We start from the raw sequence: 24,201 nt of genomic DNA, 5'->3' as shown, positions 1-24,201 counted from the left end.
GCTGTGCTTGAAGTGAAGTGATGTCACACTGCACCATGGTACTACATAATTTTTGTTATGTGATTATATCATTGGTGCAGTTAAAATTGCCAGTAGTTGAGTACTGTAGATGTAGTCTGGGGAATTGCAGTGCCAGGTGATGAGTCTGCTGGCATTCAAATTATACTACCACCCAAACAAATCACTAAGTCATTAAGAGTTTGCATTTTGGTCCAGCATAAAACTTTGTTATTGTTCCTTTAAGTCAGAATGATGCATGGATAGGAGGAGGGTGGGACAGCAGGAGGAACATGAACGGATCTTTGGGGGATTCTGATTTGCATTGAGAAAAAAGAACAAGAACACTGTGTCCCCTCAGCGATGATAACATGTATAATATTGTACATCCTTAACTGGAGCTTGTACTGGGAGCATATTTTCCTTGTAATTTGTCATCCTGTCTCTTCATCCGTCATCATCTCATGCCCAGCTGAGATTTGGTGGATGCATCATTAATCCACACAGCTTTACTGTCTTAATCCCATTCATTATCGCTGCTCTGGTTTGGCCAAAGTAGCTCAGATTTATGTCTTAGTTCGCTCTTGCCGGGTTTTTGCCGTTCCTGTTGGTTTTGGAAGGAACACTGACTCACTGCAGTTCTTTGCTCAGGAGCTGGCTGGTGAGAAGTTTAGCTATCATGGTTAACTCTGTGCAGTATCTGGTGGATTAATGTGTGACTTCTTTTTTTCTCCGAATTTGTCCCTGTGTGTCAAAGTCTGACAAAAAATTTCAGCCTGTTCCAGATGTTTATGGTTGAATGCAAAAGATGGGAAGTGATAACATGGATGGAGGCATGTAAGGGAAACCAGAGGAAAAAGCCATGGGGGGAAAACAGTCCAGATATGTAAACAGTGGTTATGGAAGCCTTCAACATCCTCTGTAAACCAAGTTTTAAACAATCATGGCTGAAATGAAGTAAAGGAAACAGTAACATGTGCCATGCTAATGTTGTGGTGAATCACATATTTGAGAGCTGTTTCAAAGCCAATTAGAAATGCCCATGTGAATTTGATTTCACATAAGTGAGATTATGTGATTATCCAGTCACAGAATCTATGGGGAACAATTTGAAAAGAAATATTTCAGTGGTTCTATTTTTAGATTCATAGATTTTGCTGTGTATACTCCACTGTGCAGAATCAAGTACTTTATTACAGCCATGGTTTGCAATTAATGTGGTAATGTCTGGTTTCTAAGGTATATACAGAGGACATGAGGATGAGCTTCTCCGCAGAGTTTAGCATTGTTAACAGCGCCTTCTAGTGGTCAACCGCTAAACCAACATGAGTAAATCACTTCTTTATGGATCCTTAGCCTGCATGTGCAGTGTTGGATAAAATGATAGCCACATTAAAGAAAGAACCATGGCCGTTTATCAAGCAGTTAGTGGAAATAGTCAGAACATCCGACTCAGCTTCCTGACACTCCGCTGTTACTTAAGGAAGACAAATAAGCTTTAACCTGCAGATATGGAAAGAACAGCCCTCACTGGGCTGATGTAGAGTACATGTGTGGCGCAAGAAAAAGAAATACCACACGTTGAAGCAATCAGGCATTATTCTGCATGCAGGCTATAAAATAATAGAGCCCAGTTGCACTTAAGTTGTCAGGCTGTTGAATCAAAACTCGGAGTTCGTGACATCTCTCCTCCTTTTTTCTCTCTGTTTCTCTTTATCTTCTCTGCACGTGACTTTCTCCTATTCCCTGTGTGTGTGTGGTGTGTGTGTGTGTGTGAGAGAGAGAGAGAGAGAGAGAGAGAGAGAGAGAGAGAGAGAGAGAGAGGACGTGATGGTGGGTTTACCTTCTGGCTACATTTGTAACATAAATGGTGTCCATTGGAAGCAACAGGTGCAGGCTTTAAAGGTGACTTAAAGACCGGGGTTGGTATCCATCTCTGTGAGTGTTGTCTGGACAGAAATACAATCTAGAAAAGCTACATCGGACGTAAAAGAAATGAACCCATGCCCCTTGCTTCCAATCATAATTTAAAATGAAGTGACGGTCGTTCCGGTGTCGTGTAGAGCGACAAACTTTTTTCTCTGTTCCGACCATAATGCAAAGTAGCCCATCTCCGTTCTCCTTTTTCTTAGTAAGGACATTTCATTCAACCCGTGACAACGAGGCACTTATGACTAAAGTAGGGGGTTACCGAATGATTTATTTTTTTATGGCCAGGGAAGAATCATGATGTAAGAGGACGATTTTTCCGTGAGACTTTAATAAAAGTCTAAGAGAGGGCGTTTTAAAATTCAGTAATTTGTTGGTAATTCGAACTAATTTACGAATTTAAATTCGCTCAATGATCCGGTAAACTGTCAGAGTAGGAGAAAATACGCATCATTCCAGTTTTTTTTTTCCTGAATTGGATGCCATTTGTAAACACGCGTTCAGTCTTCAACAGTTTGCTTATATGAGCGTCCAGGAGGAATTATCCCACCCACTGTAAACAGGAGCGTGTAGGAGATGATAGTGAGATTCTATTGCTGGACATGAGTATAGACAACTTGTTGAGAATGAGACTTTTTTGCAGTGTGTGGCAGTGAAATGATCTTTAGACAGAAGTTAAAGAAAAAAAAAGTGTACCAGCCAGTGAAAGCCTGTGGTGTTTGAGCGGCTGCTGAGATGTTTTGATGAGGGTTGCGTTGCTTTCTGCCGTCGCTTCTTATACTTCGGCATCGTTCAGCATTCGGGGTGAAAGAGCGATCCTCCTGCTGCTGTAAAAAAAAATGTTTGGCGGCTTGCCAAGCCGTGGAACAAGTGCGCCTCCCTTCCCTGCTGTTTAGCGTATTCATAGTTAGGGGTTTGGGCTCGGCTGTTTTTAAAAAGGCAAGGCAGCTCTCAAGTTGATCAGTCTGCTCAGGAAACCTCTGGTGGAGAAAGTACTGGAGTCCAAGCTGAGGGGGAGAGAAGTTGAGCTTTTATGCAAAGAATTGTTTTGATCTTGCAGAGGACAATACATCGGGGAAAAAAACAGCACACATATTTTAAATTGGTCATTTTAACTCTTTTTGCACGGTGCACATCTCAAAGCCTGTAATTCATGCTTTTTTTAAAAAAAAAAAAATAGATAGTAACACTCTTGGATAAAGACTCTTGGCTTTAGCTTTAAAAATCGGATTATCTGACTGCATTGTTCATTAGACCAGTCTACTTTTCCCCCTCCTCTTCGCATTTGAGGTTTATGCTATTACTGAAGAGAACACCAACAATGATTCTGAGTTTTTGCCTCTTGGTGACATTTATCTTGGGGCTGTCCGGATGCTTGGGCTCATACGTGCCGTGCGAGCCTTGTGACCAGAAAGCGCTGTCCATGTGCCCTCCGGTCCCGGTCGGTTGCCAGTTGGTCAAGGAGCCGGGCTGCGGCTGCTGCCTAACGTGCGCCCTGTCCGAGGGGCAGGCGTGCGGCGTTTACACCGGGACGTGCACCCAGGGCCTCCGCTGCCTGCCGAGGAGCGGGGAGGAGAAACCCCTGCACGCCCTTCTCCACGGCAGGGGAGTGTGCACCAACGAGAAAGGATACAAACCTGTTCATACGCCCATAGGTAAGACCCGCACCGGTTGGCTGACTGAATGCATGCTTGGAGACCTAAAAGGTGACTTGAGAATAGGAACGGTTATTAAACGCATCAGTGCAAAAGTGTCATGTGGAGCAGGGCAGGAGGGTCCCCGCTCTCCTCTGTGGATCAGTGTTTAATAACATTTTGTCCCATGCGGGAATCCACAGTGTGCTGCTATGTGTCGTAGGACTCAATGACTATAAGCAAGCTCAACGGAGAATATTCCACGGCAAATCCAATAGTTTTCAGTAAATTCAATTAATGTTTTTTCCCTCTTTTTCTCTCCATATTTAGGGACCCTATGTGGTTCCACTTCCTCACCAAAAGAGCCACTGTTGTGGAACATGAGTAGCCGGTACCAGTGCTCTCTGACAGACCGTTTGTTTGACAGATGGTTTGAGGTACCATCTGATTAACTTTTATCCACTGCCTTGATTAAACTGGCTACAGCAGCTTATTCCTCTTCTCTCATCGGCTCTTTGTGGAGATAATTGTACAAGTGACTGCACATTGAATGGCCACCGGCTCTGCATCCAGCTGTAATCTAACCGTTGTGTGTTGTGTAATGAGTCTTTACAGCAATAACGCGCGAACAAAAATTCCGGTTGTGCGGCCAATGCCGGATAATCTGTTTCGGCGCGGCGCGGCGTGGCGCGGCGCGGCACGACTCGACGCTCCACAGTGGTAAACGCACATGGTGTGCGCCCCGGCTGAGCTGAGCTTTTAATGCGGGACAGTAGTGGCTGTCAAAGTGCGGTTTAAGCAACACCCGAGAGTGGTTGACAAGGGTCCTGGCAATATTTTCATTTAAAGGCAGCGCGAATTATTAAACGCATTTCTTTTAAGAATTCTCAGCGTCTCTGCTGTTGATCTTGGCAAACGGCAAAAACGTTCTTAAGCGGGACAAAAATTTTATCTAAAGGGCTCTGTGAGCAAAAGTAGAGCTTATTTATGTGAGGAATATTGAGAGAAAAATGTGGAACCATTCAGGTTGTGGTTTATTCTGCAAATTGCTGCCTTTAATATCCAGCACTTTAACAAGTGCCGGTCAAACGCCACGATTTTGATTTTTCATCGTAATGCCAGAGCGCATTAGACTTTAATGTATTTCATTTCCAATGTCACTGGCAACTAACTTGTTTGAGATGAGAAATCAATGTAGGCTGAGGGAAAAAAATATATGTACAGACTAAATGGGAAGGAATGAGCTGCCACTCCACAGAATCAGGTTCCTGTTCAAGCAGAATTTAGATAGGTTTAGGTCTTCAGTCTGCCTCAAGGATTGTGTCCAGTTGCCACTAAATCTGTAGCTTATGCGTGAGAGAGAGACAGAGAAAAAAGGCAGACAGACAAACTAGAGGGAGAGGGAGCACTGAGCCATTTATCTTGAATGATTTAAGACATTTCTCAGTGTAGCAGAGAGGTCCACCGTCACTCAGAGTTTTAACAGCTTGTCAGCAACTAGATAAGTAGGTGGTAACCACAAAGGTTTTGGCTACATGCCTCATCTATAAAATAGACTACCACTGGGCTCATTTTGGCTGTTGACAGAATCAATAGGCTATTTGCACACAGTGAGCAGCCCTCACCTCTCTCTCTTAATAACACTAGAACAGAATGTCGTCTGTGTCCTAAAGATGCACAGTAAGCCTTATATACTTTGCAAATCGTTGATCACTGACTGAGACAATATAGAGGCAGACTTTTTTTGTTTTGTGTGTGAGAGAGAGAGAGTGTGGTGTGTGTTTGCTCTCACGTGTACATGGGCGGGGCTGTGTGGGTGTCTGGGTGTGCATTGTGTGTGACTGTTGTGATGACACCTCGGGCAGTTTTGTAGTTTTCTCTCACTCTGGCTTTACACATACACACACACACATACACATACACACACACACACACACACACAGAGAACCTAACTTCTCTGTTGGCCCACAGAGGTAATCAGAGCATCTTTTCCTGCCTCTGGCAGTGGTTTCATTGCATGGGTGCTCAGTCACAACGTAGTGATTCAGCAGAATGCCTCTGGCTCTCTCTTTCCTCTGAAGGCCCTTCTGTCAAACAACTCCACGGATGGGAACTGTTGAGGTGAGCTTCTGGTTTCCTGTGGTGTGGGGTTGCAGCTGTCTGTGTGCCGTACCAGCTGAGCAAGGCAAACACAGGGAGGAGGAGCTCAAGTGTCCGCTGCACTTAGGAGGCCATGAGAGCTGCGACCTACTAAATATTGACTGGGGCAGCTAAACAATGGGAGACAGGAATCTTTGCTATCTTACAGCCCCCTCACCACCCCACCCCCTCTACTGTTCATGTAAGAAAAAGAATCCTGGCCATCACTCTGCATCTGGGTTCACATCCCAGCAGTGCATTAATTCATGTTTTGCTTGTACTGTGATCCCAGGAGTTGCGTGGATTGTAAGGCACAGGAGGTGGTATATGCTTCAGGGGCACTCAAATTTTGTTAGCTCCCTTCGAGTGAATCAGACCCCGGAAAGCTTGCCAACAGATATGACTTCATGGCAGCAGGCCCCTCGTCTTTCAAGCTTCTGAAAGGGCTTTATGTTTGAACAGATTGCTCTTTGCCAAGAAACAAAAGATGATTAGGGAGTGGCTCCAAATCCAGAATACTCCACTCACACGTGGACAGAAATGCTATGCCCCTTATTAGCATAGCAACAGGAAACCTATTGCCTGTACAGACAACTTTAATACTTTACATTTGTCTTGGCTCTTTAAATGCAGTTTTAACCTGTTGCCAGACAGTTTCTGAGTTATTTCAGCCACAGCAACGTTCTGAATAGTTAGAAGTTTTTCACATATCACATTTATTTGTCTGCATTTGTCAGAGAACTTCACACATGTATGGTAACAATGTTGCCCTCACATTTCTAAGCACCATACAGAATCACTTGTCATCACATACTTTTAAAGCAGTTCAACTTTGAGAATTGCCATCTGTTTTTTCCATGTCCACATCATCACTGACACAGCTGGTTATTGGGTTGTAGCTGAGAAACTGAAGCAAATGCTCAGACTTAACGACAGCCAGCAACCACACGCTGCCTGCTGTGGACGTTGCGTGCTCATACAGACATGCCATGTTAGATATAGCTCTGGTCACGTGCGGTCATAGCTGCCTGACAGCTTCATGATGGGTCCACGAGAAAGTTAAGACCGTATGTGGCTTTCCATCCGTCTCACCTTGAACATCTGAGACAGCGCAGTGAAAGCTTAGCGTGCTGCAACTGATCTGTTGCAGGTGCTGGGGAGAATTATTGTAAAGGTCATTTTGCCTAGATATCACATGAGGACTCCAAGAAAAAGCATGGAATTCATGGAAAATGTGATGCTAAGAAAAAGTAGAGAACCCATTTCCTAGCTATGACACAGACTATTGATGTGCAGCTGGTTTCAAAGCATATTCTGAGGTACAGTTTGATCATAGAGAGTGTCTTAAGCATTGGAACTCTCACTAGCAAGCAAATATCCTCTTTGGCACACTGATTTCTCCCTCTAAAACTAGCACCTAGCCCACTGGAGGCAATAGCCATGAAAGAAATAAACTGCGGCAGGGATGGCAACATGCTAGGCTTTAAAATGATGTCACACTAACACCTGCTTACATGCCAGCATGGTGCGGGAAAGGAGAAAAAAAAGAAGACGACGATAACCACAGTAAACCACAAATTAATCTTGTAGCTAGTTTTTCACCCACTGTGATGTTTCTTTTTATGCTGCGTGGAGATCTGCCTTGTACAGTACACTCTACTCTCGCCAAAATAGCTGCTTCTGCCGCTGGGGAGTTAGAACATTGTCACACCCAGCAATTGTGTTGTGGTGATGGTGACCCAAAAAGAGGTTGCGTCCGTCTATGTGGCTTGTTGAAAACCCAAACTCAGATGTGGTATGAGACCTCAAACCAAAATTAGGAATGTACAGTATACGGGCCATGCGCCTCACTCTGATAATGTACTTTTCACATGACCGTTTGCAACATGGATTGAACATTAATTTGCACTGTGGAAGCTGTAAACAGGTTAAAAGGTTTGCTTACCTATAGGAGCATTTCCCACTTGGAAAGATTTTGCATCCTCTCATAAGTCCTGTTTTGTGATTTATAATCCTTGAATTGTTCTTGTTGCTATTTATACCATGCATTCAGAAAAGCAGGAAACTTTTTGATTGCAATGAACATATTCTGTGTGCACAATACCATGGGAAGAGTTATTTCCTGCATATTCAGTAGCTGACTGAGAGCATGCACAGGGCCGAACAACAGAAATTCCACTGAAACAACAGGACGTAATGGTCAAAACATAATTCCCTCACTCTTGTGGTCAAACTAATCATGGACAGGACATTTGATGAAGTTCACATTTTCTTACTGCTACAACTGGTTTGGAAGGGAGCCTTTTTTAGTCATCAGTCTCATGATTGGGCTTTGTGAACATCTGTCAAGTCATGTGCAGAGGATGCAACTTTTTGGCTTTTTGAATTAAAACAATTATCACCTTATTAAGGTGCTACTGGTTGAGCATGCTAGTATTTCAGTCGAATTTCAATTTACTCCGGTGATACAAACTTTGTCATTTTATCTGCAAATTCTTTTGTCAGTTGCACCAAAGTTCTGTAGGTACTTTGCCACAGTTTTGAAAAGTCTCTCTGACCTATTTCTTTTGGTCATCAAGACCTAAGTTTTGTGCTGCTGCACACACATCCTCAACTCCGCTGGGTTGTTCACACCTCCCTCTCTGCTCTAGAAACTGCAGGGTTATCAGGCCATGGCCTTCTTTCAAATATTAAGTAGCTGAGGCAGTCTGAGGCTGAAGGATGGTTTACTAACGTTGTGCTTTATATGGCACAGGCCCTCAGGCTCATTTATCCCCACAATTATCTTGTCATACCCCCTGTTGAGATTAAACAGCACCTCTATTCACAACTCTCTTACATCTTGTAAAGATGTAATTTCAGATGCTGCACAGAGACTGACTTAATCAAAGGCAGGCTGAAACAAACGTGGTGTAATGCTGGGAAGTCCAATGAGAGGTGGGAGAATCTATTGTCCAGGCTTTTTTTGCTGTCTAAATGGTATTATTATAGTCTTAAAGATCCAGTGGAGAGAAAAGTCCAAAGAAGGGGGTAGCTTATCTTTCATGCTTGGACTGCTGCCCCTAAGAAACTTGGGATATTCATGAAGCATAATTGTGTGCAGATGTTAATTTTTAAACAGAGAAGTATCAGGTGCACCTCCTTTGGCTACTCTGTTCCTCTCGTCCTAATGAAATCTTTAGCTCGGGCAGAGAGAGAAAGATAGCAGCACAGCTTTGGGCTCAGCTGAATGGAAGAGCTGCACATGACTTGGCTCACTTGGCTCCTGTCCAGCACCTTGGCTGAGTTTCAGGAGTTAAACACAGACCCTATAAGCCTCCTTTACAAGCTGGGTACCCTGAGCATGGAAAAACTGAGTTTTTGTGGCTCCACTGAAGAGCCCACTTCAGAAGAGATGAATTTAGTGATTTTTGCGAGTTGAGGAGAAAAGAAGTCAGACAACATTGTCTTTACAAAAGCTACACAAATTTTAAAAAGCTGACAAAAACCTTTTCAAGTATTTCTAACACTGTTCTCAAAAGACAGAGATTTTCTCAAAGTGACTTCTGAGGTGAGCATAATTGATGTGTCATGGCTCAGACCTTTCTTAGTCTGGCCATTTATATGCTCAAATGAGATTACACATGAAACAAGAATACATGTTAAAAAACAGTCTATCTTCTCAACAGCATATTTCATTGGCAAAAATGTGGCATTTTAATCAAGTCCCCAGAGAAATTATTGGATAGTACAGCAGAAATTAAGAGTTTTTCCACAGTTGTCACATGCATGGTGTACACAGGAATGCTTGTTTGATGTATTTATTTATAGCAAGTAATAGCCCCGTAGTCTGAGAGGGGAGACACAAGGACATATCTAAACACAAACCAAAGCCTGCCAAGTCATGAGTTGTGAGATTAATTTCAAAGAGATGGCAGTGCAGCACAGAAGCCAAAGACCCAATTCTGGTAATCACCCTACCCCCACCTCCCTCCCCTCCCAGAGACTCCAGACGCTCATGCTGTGTCAGGCTCTTTGAACATCAGTTTCTCTGAGCTTGTGTCGTTGCTACGTCTCAGTGCCTTTCTCCACAGTGGCTGCGTACTGACAGGCAAGTCAGCAAAGTTATGGCAACTTGTTAAAACATATTTTCCACTGTATTCGCTATACAAGTATACAAGTATGGAAGTTGATTTGTCTTTCTACAGCAGTTGGCCTGTAGTCGGCAGCCAACATTCCTCTCTGGTTCAGTGCATCTGGCCCTGTGCACCACGGCGGGTTTCCTTGTCAGATAAATATAACCAGGGTCATCCACTGGCACCATCACTTTAGCCAGTTGGGGCCTGGCAAAGCACCCACAATAACTCTGTACTTATGGTACAGCTAAGCCTAGGGGGGAGCAGAGGGCTTCTTTCTGTGGCCTCAAAGAACCTCTGGTTGGGGGTCCAGGCTTAAGAGGCTGAGCCCCAAAGATAGGAGAGGGGGTTGGGGAGGGGCAAGGTTAAGGATAAAGGACCTCAACCTGTGAATATCCTATCAAGAGGGACTTTCAGATCTCTGAGACTATAGTGCCCCCTGGGGGAGCTGAAATTACGTCCAAGAACTGCATAAAATGTGACAGAAATGTACAAGCATTTATATGAGTCCACAGAGCAACTGGATTTTCCTTAGCTTGACATTTGAATCAGTTTAATGTGGGACACGTCCCTATAAAGTTACTGCGCTCAGAGGTTTCAGTCGTTGTTGCAGTTTAGCATTCCAGATAATGTGTTAGCAGATTTTCCAGGCACAGTGTAAGCAGACATGCAACATGTGATGCAGTTTTCCCAAGTTGGAGAGGTCTGTATGCTCACTGCCCTGTATCTGTGTATCTGCATTTATGTGTGATTTCAAATAACTAATAACTAAGTCTGTCTTAGAGTTCATCACACATTACTGGACAAATATTTAAATATCTGTTGTCTTTCATTCTTCAGCTACAATGTCTCTTGCATAAATGGATGTTTATAAGTAAAGAATGTGGGGGTTGTAAAGTGATGGTGGGTGAGAAAAAACATGTTTAGCTGATTGACTCCTGTAGCTGAAGGAGTCCATCAGCTGTTGATCTTAGCTCCAGCCTCCCCTCCTCTGTAAACAAATGTTTGGCAACATTTGGTGGCACAAACCCTGGGAAAAGCACCTGGTATTTATATTGGAACAACTAATAATCTGTGGAATTTCACAGTTTGTGCAGATAGCATATGAACAAATAATAAGTAATAATAGGTATTGTTACAGTGATACAGGATACATTATATATATATATATATATAACATTTTTTTTTTTTTTTTTACTGGTTGATCTTAATGCTTGCTTATGGGTCTTAGTTATGGGTGTTGTTAGATCAGACACTACCCTTTGTGGACATGTTTTACATTTGAAAAATAGTACAACAATAACTTTTTTGCGATCTCTAAATATAAATTGTTCTTTTAAAGCTACACTAATCAGTAATTTTAATTGTTCTCAGTGGGCTAGTTGGTAGAGGCCAAAACAGAGCTAGAGAGTAACATTTGACTTACTACCATCTTGTGGTAAAGAGACAATAACTTGCTAACACATTCACCATAACAACCTACATGGTGCTAAAATGCCAATGTTGGGTTTACAGTGCCTGAATTGTCACTTCAGGTGAAGCAGTTCCATTCATTTATATTTCTTCACCAGAGGGCATCTCACCATACCACTCACACTCTCACACTCTCTCAGATTATTTATGTTGAACAAATGCTCTAAATGTTGCATGGACATAGAAAATGTCAATACATTCATCCATGGCTGTTTGTTGTAGTTTTAAAAACGTGACATTATTTGATAATCTTTTACCTATTCGGTGTAGATCGTGAGTCTCGAGAACATGAGGACACCATGACGACAGAGATTACGGAGGAGCTGCAGCCAGCTAAAGTGCCACTTCTTCCTAAAGACATTGTGAACAGTAAAAAAGTCCACGCACTGCGCAAGGAGCAAAAGAGGAAGCTGGGCAAGCAGCGCTCCATGGGCTCCCCCATGGACTACTCCCCTCTGCCCATTGACAAGCATGAGCCTGAATTTGTAAGTATTCAGTGTTAGTTTGATCCTATGTCATTTTTACAGGTACTATATGTAGAATTTGAATATTTTTCTGACAAAACCTAGTGGTAATAGAAGACAGTGTGACACTGTGACACCCACATAGTTACATCTCATTGATCTCATACATATTTAACTTGAGTGTAATTTTAGTGGAGATTGGCCTCTAATAACTGTATTGCTGTCTCGTAACCCAGTAATGTATGTCTCCAAAGGGTCCATGCAGGAGAAAACTGGATGGGATCATTCAGGGGATGAAGGACACTTCTCGTGTAATGGCTCTGTCTTTGTACCTTCCCAACTGTGACAGGAAAGGATTCTTCAAGCGCAAGCAGGTCAGTTTGCTTCAGAAAAGCCTTTGCTCTTAAATTTTACCTTTAATATGTCAGAAAGCCCTCCAAATATTGTCTTGTATTTAGGCTTGCTGTTTTATCTTTTTACCCACCATTCCATGTACAGCACCTTTAAAAAACAGTGATTTACCAAGGAGAAATAAATCCTCAAAAATCTGTTAGCGATACAGGACAAAAAATAACCTCACAAGTTAACAAGCTAGGCCTTTGAGTAGTCACTGTGTCTCCAAGCTAGTCTATTTTGCAAGCACAGGCAAACTCAGGCAAACTTTGCAGTGACCATCCCTTTCTGTGTTGTGCAGCCCTTTACCCTCACCACCTTTTGTAACCCATTTACTGTTTTTTTGGCCCACAGTGTAAGCCATCTCGCGGCCGGAAACGAGGCATCTGCTGGTGCGTGGACAAGTATGGCATTCAGCTCCCTGGCACAGACTACAGCGGAGGGGATATTCAGTGTAAAGACCTGGAGAGCAGCAACAACGAGTGAAAAGGGGAGGACCACCCTCAACCCCTGCCCCTCCCCCCAAACCCCTAACCACCACGTGACCCAGGGCCCACACCTCCTCTCTGAATCACACCTGTATGCTCTGCCCTCCATTCACTTCAAGATTTCAGTTTTTTCAAATTGAAAAAAGGAAGAAAAAAAACCCAAATGAAAGAACAGGCTGAAAGAAAGACATCTGTCATTTTTTTCTTTTCTTTTCTGTTGTTGACCAAGCACTCATCTTTGAATGAGGGCAAAAGTCCCACAAGATATACTAGATCCCTTGACTATTGCTCATGGGAGCCCTTGTATGAGCAGGGTCCCCTGATTGCAGATCCATGAAAATATATGCACACAATGGATATATTTTTTATAGAAACTGGGGGTTTCAACACTTTGTATGATGTAAAATTAACACAATTATTTTGAAGAAAGAAAAGCATCAGACACATTGAAAACAAATCAGTTCTAGGCTGTGGAACATGATGCTACTTTGGAGCTGACAATTGGCTATTGAGTAATTTGGTTTTTTTGTCTGTTTTCCAAAAGAAAAAAAAAGAAACAAGAGATAGGGATACGCTGTAACAGTTGACTCTATCTGGATATGTGGTTCTGTCAGAGCACTTATGAATAGGGGAACCTGCTTAGATACGTGTAACTTCACAAAATGACGCATGCATGAATGTGTGTATGTATGTATACAGTGCGAGTGAGTGGTATGTATCAGCCTATGTTGGTGTATGACGGAGTGAGCCTATTACAAAAAAAGAATGTTTTTTTCTTTCTCTTTCATTTGACTTTGTCACAACAAGTTTTGCTAGTGCTTGAAGTGGTCTTGGGGCTGGCCTTCTCTTTATTGTAAAGTATGTCTCGGGACACGGAGCATTTCATAAAAACAAAAGAGTGAGCAGATCATCACAGATGAACCTTTGTAAGTGGCTCTTCGACAATGTAGCTAGCCTGATATGCCAACTGTGCCTATTTGAACAGACAATGCCATGCAGGGCAACACTTAGAGAGCGCTGGCTCTACTGGTGAAATAAAAGATTTTCAGCTCAAGTGATGGGACTCAAGTTTGACCAATTTATCGAGTTCAGTGCATGATCAAACTTGCCAGTCAGGCCGGTTGCTTCTCTGATTCAGTTGTGTGAAGTGTAGTTTTGTATGGTTTTGTTTGTGCTGTTTTCTTTGCCTTCAGTGAAGTACAGACCGCCCACTTTTGAGCCATGTTCCTTTACCAAGTGGTTTCCCCTCAGTACTGCTACTACAGTGTAACCATGGTGTATTACATTACTTTTAAATATAGTTATTGAATGTTGTTTTTCCTGTAGAAACAAAGTATGACAACAATGTAATTGTGCTTGGAAAAAAAGATTTTAGCCTGTAAAGAATTTGAATAGGTCCTTGTAGCCTGTCAGGAGAATGACCTAGAGTCATTTGACCACAGGACAGTCAAAGAAGCTAACCCTCTGGAACTCTTCTGCTTTCATGCCTCCACACAAAGGTTATCTACCTAGGGGAGGGGAGCATAATGAAAACAAAAATGTTACAGGTTATAACAGGGTCATTTAAGTAGAGTTGTTCTCTCTGTGTGCAAGTCACAGTGCCTTCCTACATGCAAATACATTAAGTAGTGACGTGAAAGTGACATGGATATCATATGGGGCAATTTCCTTTTTCAGACTGCCCTGCCAGGACTGATACTTGATACAAGTAATAAAGAGGTATAGGTTTAGTTCTGATTAAGAGAAGAACAATGAATGTGGTAGGTCCCGTAAATGGTGTCAGCAACACATTGCAAATCCATTTGTAATCTCTGCCTGTACCTTGGGGCAATTCTGGACAAGAATGTTGTGTGAGGAATCGCTGTGTAACCGCAGACAGTTAAACCTCCCTCTTTCTTTGACAACCAATAAGCTAGAATTCTTGCTTTTTCATGTGAATGCCAATGTATATGATTGCCAGAGAGGGGAAGCCAAAGGAGGTAAATAAACCCTTTCCTTTGCTGCAACAAAATGGAAATGATATATGCATCCTGAATGGCTTCTAGTTGTGAATATATTATCAAGGGTCCTTGCCCCTCTTCCAACACCAAATCCCCACTACCACTTCGAAAAAAAAAAGCAGCTTGCACTTATTTCAGTTACTCACTATTGATATTGACACACAACGACGTCCTAAGATGTGGTATCATGAAGTTAGTGGAACAAATTTAAAAAAAAAAAAACAGCCACAAAAGCTAAATGTTGTGTTATCTTGTGCTTACCTTGTAAAGGTGGTGCTTTGAGGTTAATATTTGTTGACAGGGGCTGTGCAGCCCATGCCTGGGACCTCCAATACAGAAACATCTTTTAGGTAAAAATAGATTAAAGGTAAGACACAGCTAGAGATGTTCTCATGGCCTATTGCGCAGAGATGGGAGGTGAAAGAGAGGAGGAAAAGAGATGGAAGAGAGAGGGAAGAGGAAGAGCGAGCGCCATGGGCAGTGGTCATAATCAGGGCCTAGCCACTTCCCCGATACGGGGTCACCAACTGCATGATATTAGATACAGTTAGCAAGACAGTGATCAGGAGTCAGTGAAACCTGGGGAATGCAATACTGCAACCAGGGGTAGAGTACAAAACAATGAAATATCTGATATTGGATGTCTGGATCAGTCAGTAGTGTGAATACTTAAATGTTCCAGAAGTTTGTTTCTTTTGTTTGGATTGCAGGTTGAGGTTCAGGATTTTTTTTTTTTTAAAAAAAAGGTCTTTCCTTTATTGTGTCAGCAGCTCCCTGTTTCCCCACACCTGTTTGCAAGTAATGACTTCCTCAGGTTTTTCATCTCCTACTTGGTTTATATTCACATTTCATCCTTCAGTAGTACAGTAATTACAGTACAGCTTTTTCCTGAATACATAACACTTTTTGGATGTAATGAGACAACACAATTGGTTTTCATAATTTGGTGTTCACTGGCTTGTGAAAGAGACCCATCGGTGGCAGGAGGATAGTGGGAAATAAAATGGTCAGTATTTGGAACTACATAAGACAAATAATAAAAAAAAAAAGACAAAAAATCTCAAATTATTAAAGTGAATATCACTGTGTAATATTTATTCAACTTGTAATTTATGTACTCTTTTAACCTTTGTCTTTTTTGTTATGACAAAGCATTTATTTAAATAAAGTTATGTATTCATTTAAGTGTCCTGGTGAGATTTTCATTATTAGTGCTGCATTTTTAAGAGGAGCAAGTGGCCCCTAAATAGGCTTGAAATGTACAGTGAAGTGGAATGATCCTGATAGTAAACACCAACTAATCTCCAAGGCACGAGCTGCTAAACCTCTTAGACATAAGTCTGAGACACCCAGGGTAGCCCACAGGATCTCAAGCAGCATGTAGGATGTGACTTTATACAGCCTCGCCCAAGGGCAAGTCACCTGGTTTTTAACACCATAGTCAAAAAGATTGCACAGGAACAAGGAAGTTATTTAACATGAGTTTGAACTTCAAGGGGGGGATAACATCTAGTGGAACCAACTCACTATTCAAATGACTGGGAAGAAGGGATATGTAGCCTGGAGGAAGCTTCATCATGTTATGGAAAACCTATATTTATTACCACTTCAAGGCAGAATGGACTCTCCTGAGACACACCCATCGACAAAGACACAACATACAACATGCAGCTAAGCGCAAGTGCATACACAGACAGAAGGTGTGGACTATGAAAAATAAGAGGAAGAAAAACTGTAGAAGATCTAGTAAACTTACTACAGTAAATCAAAGATGAAGCAATTTCACTTTTTATTTATTTATTTATTTATTTGAAAAATAGAAAACAAAATGGGAAGAATAGAAACTGTTAAAAATCAGTGGCAATGATGCTGGCTTTTCAATTTTTGCAAACACACAAGGATAAAATATCTAAGAGATCTAAAAGATCTGTGCATGCATCAACCACATAGGGGTGTCTGGTCATTTTTATTCCCTCATGAATTCCAGGAAGAGACAAAATCTTTCTTTTTGGGGGCCACCAAAATCTTTCCCTGGGGACCTCAGAACTTTGACCAACTCCAGATGTGGGTGACTGAAGCAGGGCATGCAAGGGTGGAGGGCCCAGCAGTTCCTGTATGGCAAATCAAGGCTGCCGTAAAGGTTGTTGTGGTATGTCTCAGTGTGTGTGTGTGTGTGTGTGCATGTGGCAGGGACAGTTCAGACTTTGACTTCAGGGAGGAGGGAACATGTGTACAAGATTTGATTTGTGAGGCAGTGAACATGACAATTACTATTTGCCTTCAAAGAAACTGACAACTGCACTTAGGACTTCAAAGCATTTATGCCCCTTTTATTACATAATTAGGCCAACAACGTTGGATGGCTTCATCTAACATCAACTCACGCACCTCACCCCATCCCGAACCCAGTCAAACTGCTGTGCAGAGCATTTCTGTGAACCTCAGACCTCAAAGTTCTGCAGAACAGTTGGATTCTCCTCCTCTCCTCATGTCTGAGTATACAGTAATAAGATGAAACAAATGATCTGTGCTTTAACATCACATGCCATTGCACTGGAGATGCTATCTCACATGCTTTTGCATCAATTTGCCTGTGGCTCATATCATTAAATGTGACTTTTAGAAATGATGATGGGGCATTTAAAGACATAAGCTTACAAATGGAATGCAGATGTTTACACTGCATAATTGGGATCTGTGCAAATCACTGCTTGTGCTCTTGTATAATGCTATCTCTTAAATAGGTAATAGTGGTTCTTTTCATCACCGGGATGGAGATGAAAGGAGATTTGAAAGAATTTACAGCAGTAAGGAGTAAATCACATGACTTAGTGGAGGAATCCTCCAATGCCAGTGGTGGAGACGGCAGACAAGTGTCTGCTAGTTTTTATCCAAACCCTTTCATCAAAGATGGACTTAGGCCCGTAATCCCAAATGGAGGGTTCTTCAGAATAGATCGGATGTGACTGTGAGAATCACAACAGCATGTTAAGTAAACTAACTTTGAGATGAATATTTTACATGCTAAACCATTTCAATGCACGATTATAATGCTTCTGTTATGGCTGCCATGACCTGCAAACTTTTCTAGCTTGCAGCTCTGGCTATTCTGGCTATTAAACTTGTACTCACCAAAGTAATTGCTGTGATCTCAAAATGCAGACACATCACTAAATATAGTTCAGATGGGACTAGTGGACACAAGTGGTCTGTAAATATTGCAAATAAATGCTTGGTTAAAAGTGTTAATTTAACACTCAAAAGAGTGGACACATATAGACACTTTTTTGTGATAAATTTAACAATCTCAGTGTTAATTTAACACTGGTGATTTTGCTGTGTATGAAGGAATGGTAAAATTACAGCCATTACTTATAGAACTTATAGAACAACATATTTGAGGATAAATGTCTGCTAACATTGGAGCAACTCATCATTTTAACCAAGATAAAACAACAATTAGTTTGTGAACATTCAACAAGTGCAACTTCCCTGAGTCTTAAACACAAACCTGCTATCAACATATCAAGGGAAGTTGCTGAATGCTGACAAAAGAAATTGTGAAAGCAGGGTGGAAGCACACAGATACACACACATGTGCTTTTGCACGCACGCACACACTCACATACACACACACACACACACACAATCATGCAAGCACAGATACTTACCCCCACTACTGCTAAACTAAATCCAAAACAAAAGACACTTGTTTTGATTTGTTTTCAGGAAAAGACCAGCCTCAAACTACCATTAAACATGAAGAACAACCCAAGGACGCCCAAGATTCATGTGTGTAACCAAGCCAAGTCAAATTTTTAAAGCATGCCCCTGCCAAAAACCAGCCTTTAGTAAAACAAAATAAAAATAAATTTGAAAACAAAATGTCACAAAGCCTGAACAACGTTATAAAGCTGTAGCTGAAAGAGTGTTCATATTATGCACAGCATGAATAATTCCACCTTTGGATTGGTGCTCAGCTAACTGGCACACTGGCACATGGATTAGGTGAAGTCATTTCATACGATACACTTCTGGCCAGAACTTAAAAGAAGTCTTTTTTAAGTCTTGAATCATTCTGATTGCAAATCAGTGGTGACTTTTGTTTGGGATTTCCAAGTGTTTGTAATTTAAGCCTTGCACAAAATATACTCAGGTTATATGACATCTAAAAGGGCGGCTGTGGCTCAGGAGGTAGAGCGGTTGCCCACCAATCGGAAGGTCAGTGGGTCAATCCCCGGCTCCTCCAGTCCGTGTGCCGAAGTATCCTTGGGCAAGATACAGAACCCTAATTTGCCCTCGATGTGTCATCGGTGTGTGAATGTGTATGAATGTGTTAGGAAGCACTTTGTGTGTATAGAATAAGTGCTGTATGAATGCGAATGGGTGAATGTGATCTGTAGTGTGAAGCGCTTTGAGTGGTCGATATGACTAGAAAAGCGCTATGTAAGTGCAGTCCATTTAAAACTTTGCATTTGTCCTAAATCTTGCCTGTATCATATCAATGCAGAAAATACAAAATTGATAGTCGTATTTTCTGCATTGATTTAGACTCATCAGAATGGACTTGACAGACTCAACTCCGCCTTGATACAATATTCATATTGAAAAAGTTATGGGCCAGTGTAATCATTCTGCATCACCTATACTATATATAATCCACAGTCCTTATTTCAGTCCAAAAAAATATAATATTTACAATTAATATGAGACACTATTTTGGGGTTTTTATTTTTGTGCATTCATAGTTATTCATATGCAAGGAAACATTATCCATAGAAACACAATAAGGGGTTTTTATATTAAAATGTCAGAACACAGTTGTAGCTCTCTATATATTAGCTTTAGACAAACTTTAGAACTCACTTTTGCACAAAAAATAACTCTAGACTTTATCCTCCCACTTTTACAGTGTAGTTGCCTCGGAATGGATCACTTCACTGCCATTATGGACAGGATGGATGATTACAGCAACCAATACTTCTTAAATCAACAGCACAGGACACAGAACAATTGTAGCCTGCTTTAATATGGAAAAAGTTCACAGTGACTTCATTCATATGTACAGTTAACCAAAACCACGATCTCTCTCCAGCCTTAACCAAAGAGTTTTTGTTGCCCAAACTTGACCACACACAGGACATTCTCTGGTGTAACAGTCGTGCGTTACACCACCCCAACAAACCTCCTGGCAACTCTTCTGTTAATAAATGTAGCACTTCATTCTTAACAAAAAAGGCCTCTGAATGAATTCCAGCCAGAGATTACATTGCGACCAGACTGGGAAAGCAGTTAAAATAGTATATTATGGTAATGTCTGAGAATGAAAATATTCAATATTCATGAGAATATTATTTTGAAATGTGGCTGTTCTTCATAATCGCATTTTCTGCGACTGTATTTAAGTATCAGGAACATTTTATTGGTATCCAATTGATTCAACAAATTACACTGTAAAATGTGAGCTGTATTACTAAGCATTACCACATCATCATAATGCAACTCTTAAAAAATCTATGAAATGATTTTACATCACTGGAATTCACAAGACTGTCACCATCACCTTAACTTCTAGGATTTGTTGACATGTTAAAAAAAAGTTATAAAAGTTATAAAACAAATACTACAAATGCTATATAATTGTAGGACGAACAAAAGTATGTGAAGTATAATTTGAATTTTGAATTTGAATAATCAAATTATAGTATGTTTACAATGTCTGCAATGGATTATGGGTTGGAATCCATGTATTACATTTTTGATATGTGATAATAAACATTCCATGTCATCCACAATGAGAAATGTCTTGACTGTCTAAGAGATAATAACAGCGGATTTCCTTTCAGCTTGTGGATAGCTCTAGCATAGCCTGTACAGTGAGACAGTCCTGATATCCTGTTTGCCTGGGGCATTCAGAATCATTAATAGAATAGCACCCCTACATCCCTCTGTTATGACATTATGTTCGTTACCTCTCTTTAGACCATGATCTGCAGCACAAATGTGTGTGTGAGACAGAGCGAGAGAGTGAGTGCATGTGTGTGTCTCTGTGTTTATTTGCGTACTTGGGTCGGTTTATTCATAGAGACCTTTACCCACTTAGCATCACATTTGTCAATGTCAGCCCCCCATCCTAATCCCTCCTCATGTCAACACTTCATTAGTAACCCACATGGATACACACACACACACACACACACACACACACTCATATCTGCATGCACAGCAGTGATAGGAATAGTGATGCCACCCAGCACTTTCCAGCATTATTAGTGTAAGTGTAATTTTTCAGTGGCGACGCTTATTTGGGATTGACAAGTGCTGATAAGAAAACTGCTGATATATAACAATAACAACAACAACTCTCTGCAGCTTACCAAACCAGAAGGTGTGGATTCATAGAAACATTTATATGGTTTCAGATTTGATATTTAGAGTTAAATTAACATGAATGTAACTGTGAAATGTCATAAAAATTGCAGTGAAAAAGAAGGTGCCACTTCAGACTCTTTTTGACTGGATGTCAGAGAAAAGACTATTTAATTTATTTCCTGCTAACAATGTTGGAAGCAAACCTGGTGCATCAAGAAGAAATATTACATGACCTGATCAGTAAAAGTATGAGTGTAATTAACATTTTAATTGTCTATATGAAAAGTATCATGAAAACAAGGATACACCAAGTGGTGTCACTAAAATAGGTTGTAGATTGTGCATATATTTCTTGTCAAAAGATTTTAAGGAGCAACTGCAATATTCTCATCTCAGCTCAAAAAAAACAGGCTGGTGTGCTTGAAGTATGAAGTAAGTCGCACTGCTGTCAGTGGCAACCCTGCCCCATCATTAGCATAGTAACAAGACTACCAACTGCAGTTGTCACTGTGTGAATGTGAGGATTCAAGTGTTCAGGTCTTTAACACACAGCTACATTTCTTCCCTTTAAGAAGTCTTACGTAAATTTCACTTAAAGCTGCACTAATCAATATTCTTATGTTAATAATGGATCAGATAACATAGTGGTTACTTGTAGTTACAAACCCATATATAATCAGTACCTAATTCAACAGTTACCCTTAGCCCTACAAAGCATTTTTGCCTTTTTTAGCCCATTGTTTTGTTTTAGCCAAATAGCTCTGATAAATCCACTGTGCACTAGCTGAACAGTAGCCACACACCTGTCTGAGTTGCGTGACCTGCACCAGCCTTACAGAGTTGTAACTATGCACAGCTGGCTAGTTAGCATCTACTAGTAGTCTGCATGTGAGGCATTAAGGGGAAATCTGTAAATTGTAACAACAGTACTCGGTGGATTACACTCTCCCTCTAACTGCATGAGTCTCTGTGTGTACATTGGTCACACGCCATGCCACCCACCACCACAAATAAATTCTCAACCTTTGGGAAACTGCTCCATTTTTCCGGCTGAATTGAAAATTTAAATTTAAATTTACATAATGTAATGTCTCAGTGTACTGTTAAAATTAAGCATAGAATAATATACCACACTACTTCCTGCAGTATTATCCTAATAATGTATCAGAATGAGTAGTAACACACTTTGTTCCACAGTGCAAAGGCTTCACTTACTTCCATTGCTACTTTTCTATTAAATTTTGCATGGTATATTCAGTTTTGGTGACCCTTTAAAAAAAGAACAGACAGAGTAAGAAAGTCAATAAGCATTGAGAGTTGGACTGATGTGTTGTTGGTTATGGTCTTTTCACTTTTATACTTGTTGATAGAATAACACAATACCAAAATTCTCCTAGACTCAAAATTTTGAAGGAAACCAAACCATGTCATAATGTATGCTGAACTGTGCTAGTAGGAGGTTACTGCAGTGGGCATTTCTCTGAGCTCCTCTTGAAACTGGTTACAGTTGGGATCCCCTCTGACTTTAGGCGTTTCTGGTATCTGGACCCCAGTTAAGGGGTTAACGCACCAACACTCGCCCCGCTGGCCGTGGGTGGACATGTTGCACTGGAAAGAGGGAAGAAAAACACAAACTAGACAAGTTGGAAAACAGTGGAAAAAGGAGGGAGGGGTAAAGATGCACAGTGGGAAGCAGCGGGTGTGCTAATGAAGCATGGCGTATGGTGGCTTGAGATGTGTGTGAGTGTGTGTGTGTGTGTGTGTGTGTACTTGTGGTGTGTACTTCTGGTGGCGGGGGGGCCATTGGATGAGAGTGAGGGCTATGGTTTGGGTGGGACAACAGTCACCCAATAACAGCCCATCCTTAGGTCATGCCCACTACCCACAACCCATCCACAGCTACACATGCCATCGCAGACACTCACACAGACACACACACACACACACACACACACACACAGAGGCATGCCAGTAGACCCCCACACCCCCCCGCAGAGCCCCCCTCAACTCAGAAATTAGGTCGTTATTGAAGTGGACATAGTTTACGCCGCGCACGCGGGGCAGCTGAGTAGGGGACAGCGAAAAGAGTGAAGAGCTGGGGGTAAAGAAAAGACTTTCCATTTTCTTCCTTCGTTGAAAAAGAACAAAAAAAGTGACAGTTACAGTAATTACCGCGCGACAAGGAGGGACAACTCCAAAAGGGAGCCGAGTGTTGAGGAGGTACAGTGTTCCTCCCTGGGAACCAAGGACTCCAGTCCAAAACAATGCTGTTGTTTGTGACCAGTGATGAAAATTGGCTGAGTGGTTGAGAGCCTTGCTTTAGGAAACCTGTGGCGCCTATTCAAATCTTCTTTTCTGCTCTACTATCCTCGTAAGACAACACTGGATATGTGACCTTGTTTGTCCTCCTCTGTCTGATTTCTATGGATGAGCAGAATTCAAATTCAAGCCCCCAGTCGGAAGCACAGTTCGTTCCTCAGCTTAACAAAAGCCTTCCCATGAAGTACGCCAAACAGTTTTATTGCCTTGTAACCTTGAGCTCAGAAGCTTGTTGCCTCATTCACAATGACAATATCTCTCCATGCATTTGTGTGTGCATGTGCGTGTGTGTTTGAGTGTGTTGTGTGTCTAACAGCAGACTGCTTAGGATGAAGATGAGGAGGATGTATGAGTGTGTTTATGAGAGACAGGGGGGGGGTTGGAGCATGGTGGTAGGTGGGAGGGAGCGGGAGGGAGCGGAGGTTATATTTTTTGCCAGGGTGATTTTGCCAGGGTGATGGAAGAGAATTTGTAAGTGTGTGTGTGTGTGTGTGTGTGTGTATGTGTACCCCTGCTGAGTTAGTCTAGGAAAGAAAAGAGAGGGGAAATCCAATAATTACACCAAATGACATGTATGACTGACATAAATAACTCAGAAAGTGGTCAAGAAATGAAAAAGAAAAAGTTGAAAAGCAAAGCAGAAAAAACATAAAGCAGAAGCTGCAACAAACTCAAATTTGTTACATGTGTAGGCACAATAATCTTCAGTGATACTGCTCACAGCACAAGCTTTTTCTTTCCTCTAAAGTCACTGGTCACAGCACACGAACAACGACTACCAGAACAACTTGAAACCTAATGACATCTGCAACCACTTGAGTCTCTCCATGCTCTTGGGTTACAGTTCATCATGAAACAGTAAGTCACCAGTGAATTCC

General features: G+C 41.5%; 2 protein-coding genes across 3 annotated transcripts in view; one reads left to right on the top strand and one right to left on the bottom strand.

The window, feature by feature from the left end:
* The first annotated feature begins 2,223 nt into the window (after positions 1-2,223).
* igfbp5b (insulin-like growth factor binding protein 5b) lies at positions 2,224-15,817 on the top strand. The gene is made up of 4 exons (XM_018696675.2): positions 2,224-3,581; positions 11,558-11,772; positions 12,006-12,125; positions 12,499-15,817. Exons 1-4 carry the CDS (start codon positions 3,221-3,223, stop codon positions 12,628-12,630), a joined length of 828 nt encoding a protein of 275 aa, XP_018552191.1. The 5' UTR covers positions 2,224-3,220; the 3' UTR covers positions 12,631-15,817.
* igfbp2b (insulin-like growth factor binding protein 2b) overlaps positions 14,957-24,201 on the bottom strand; it is a 27,665-nt gene continuing 18,420 nt past the window's right edge. For both annotated transcript variants that reach the window (XM_018696677.2, XM_018696676.2), the window contains exon 4: positions 14,957-22,612. In XM_018696677.2, the coding sequence (XP_018552193.1) occupies positions 22,454-22,612 (159 nt within the window). In that variant the 3' untranslated portion in view covers positions 14,957-22,453. The remainder of the gene's footprint in view (positions 22,613-24,201) is intronic.

Source organism: Lates calcarifer, linkage group LG1 (genome assembly GCF_001640805.2).
Source record: "Lates calcarifer isolate ASB-BC8 linkage group LG1, TLL_Latcal_v3, whole genome shotgun sequence".
NCBI lineage: Eukaryota > Metazoa > Chordata > Actinopteri > Centropomidae > Lates > Lates calcarifer.
Note: the sequence above shows the minus strand (reverse complement) of the source record. Positions and strands in the feature narration are given on the sequence as shown.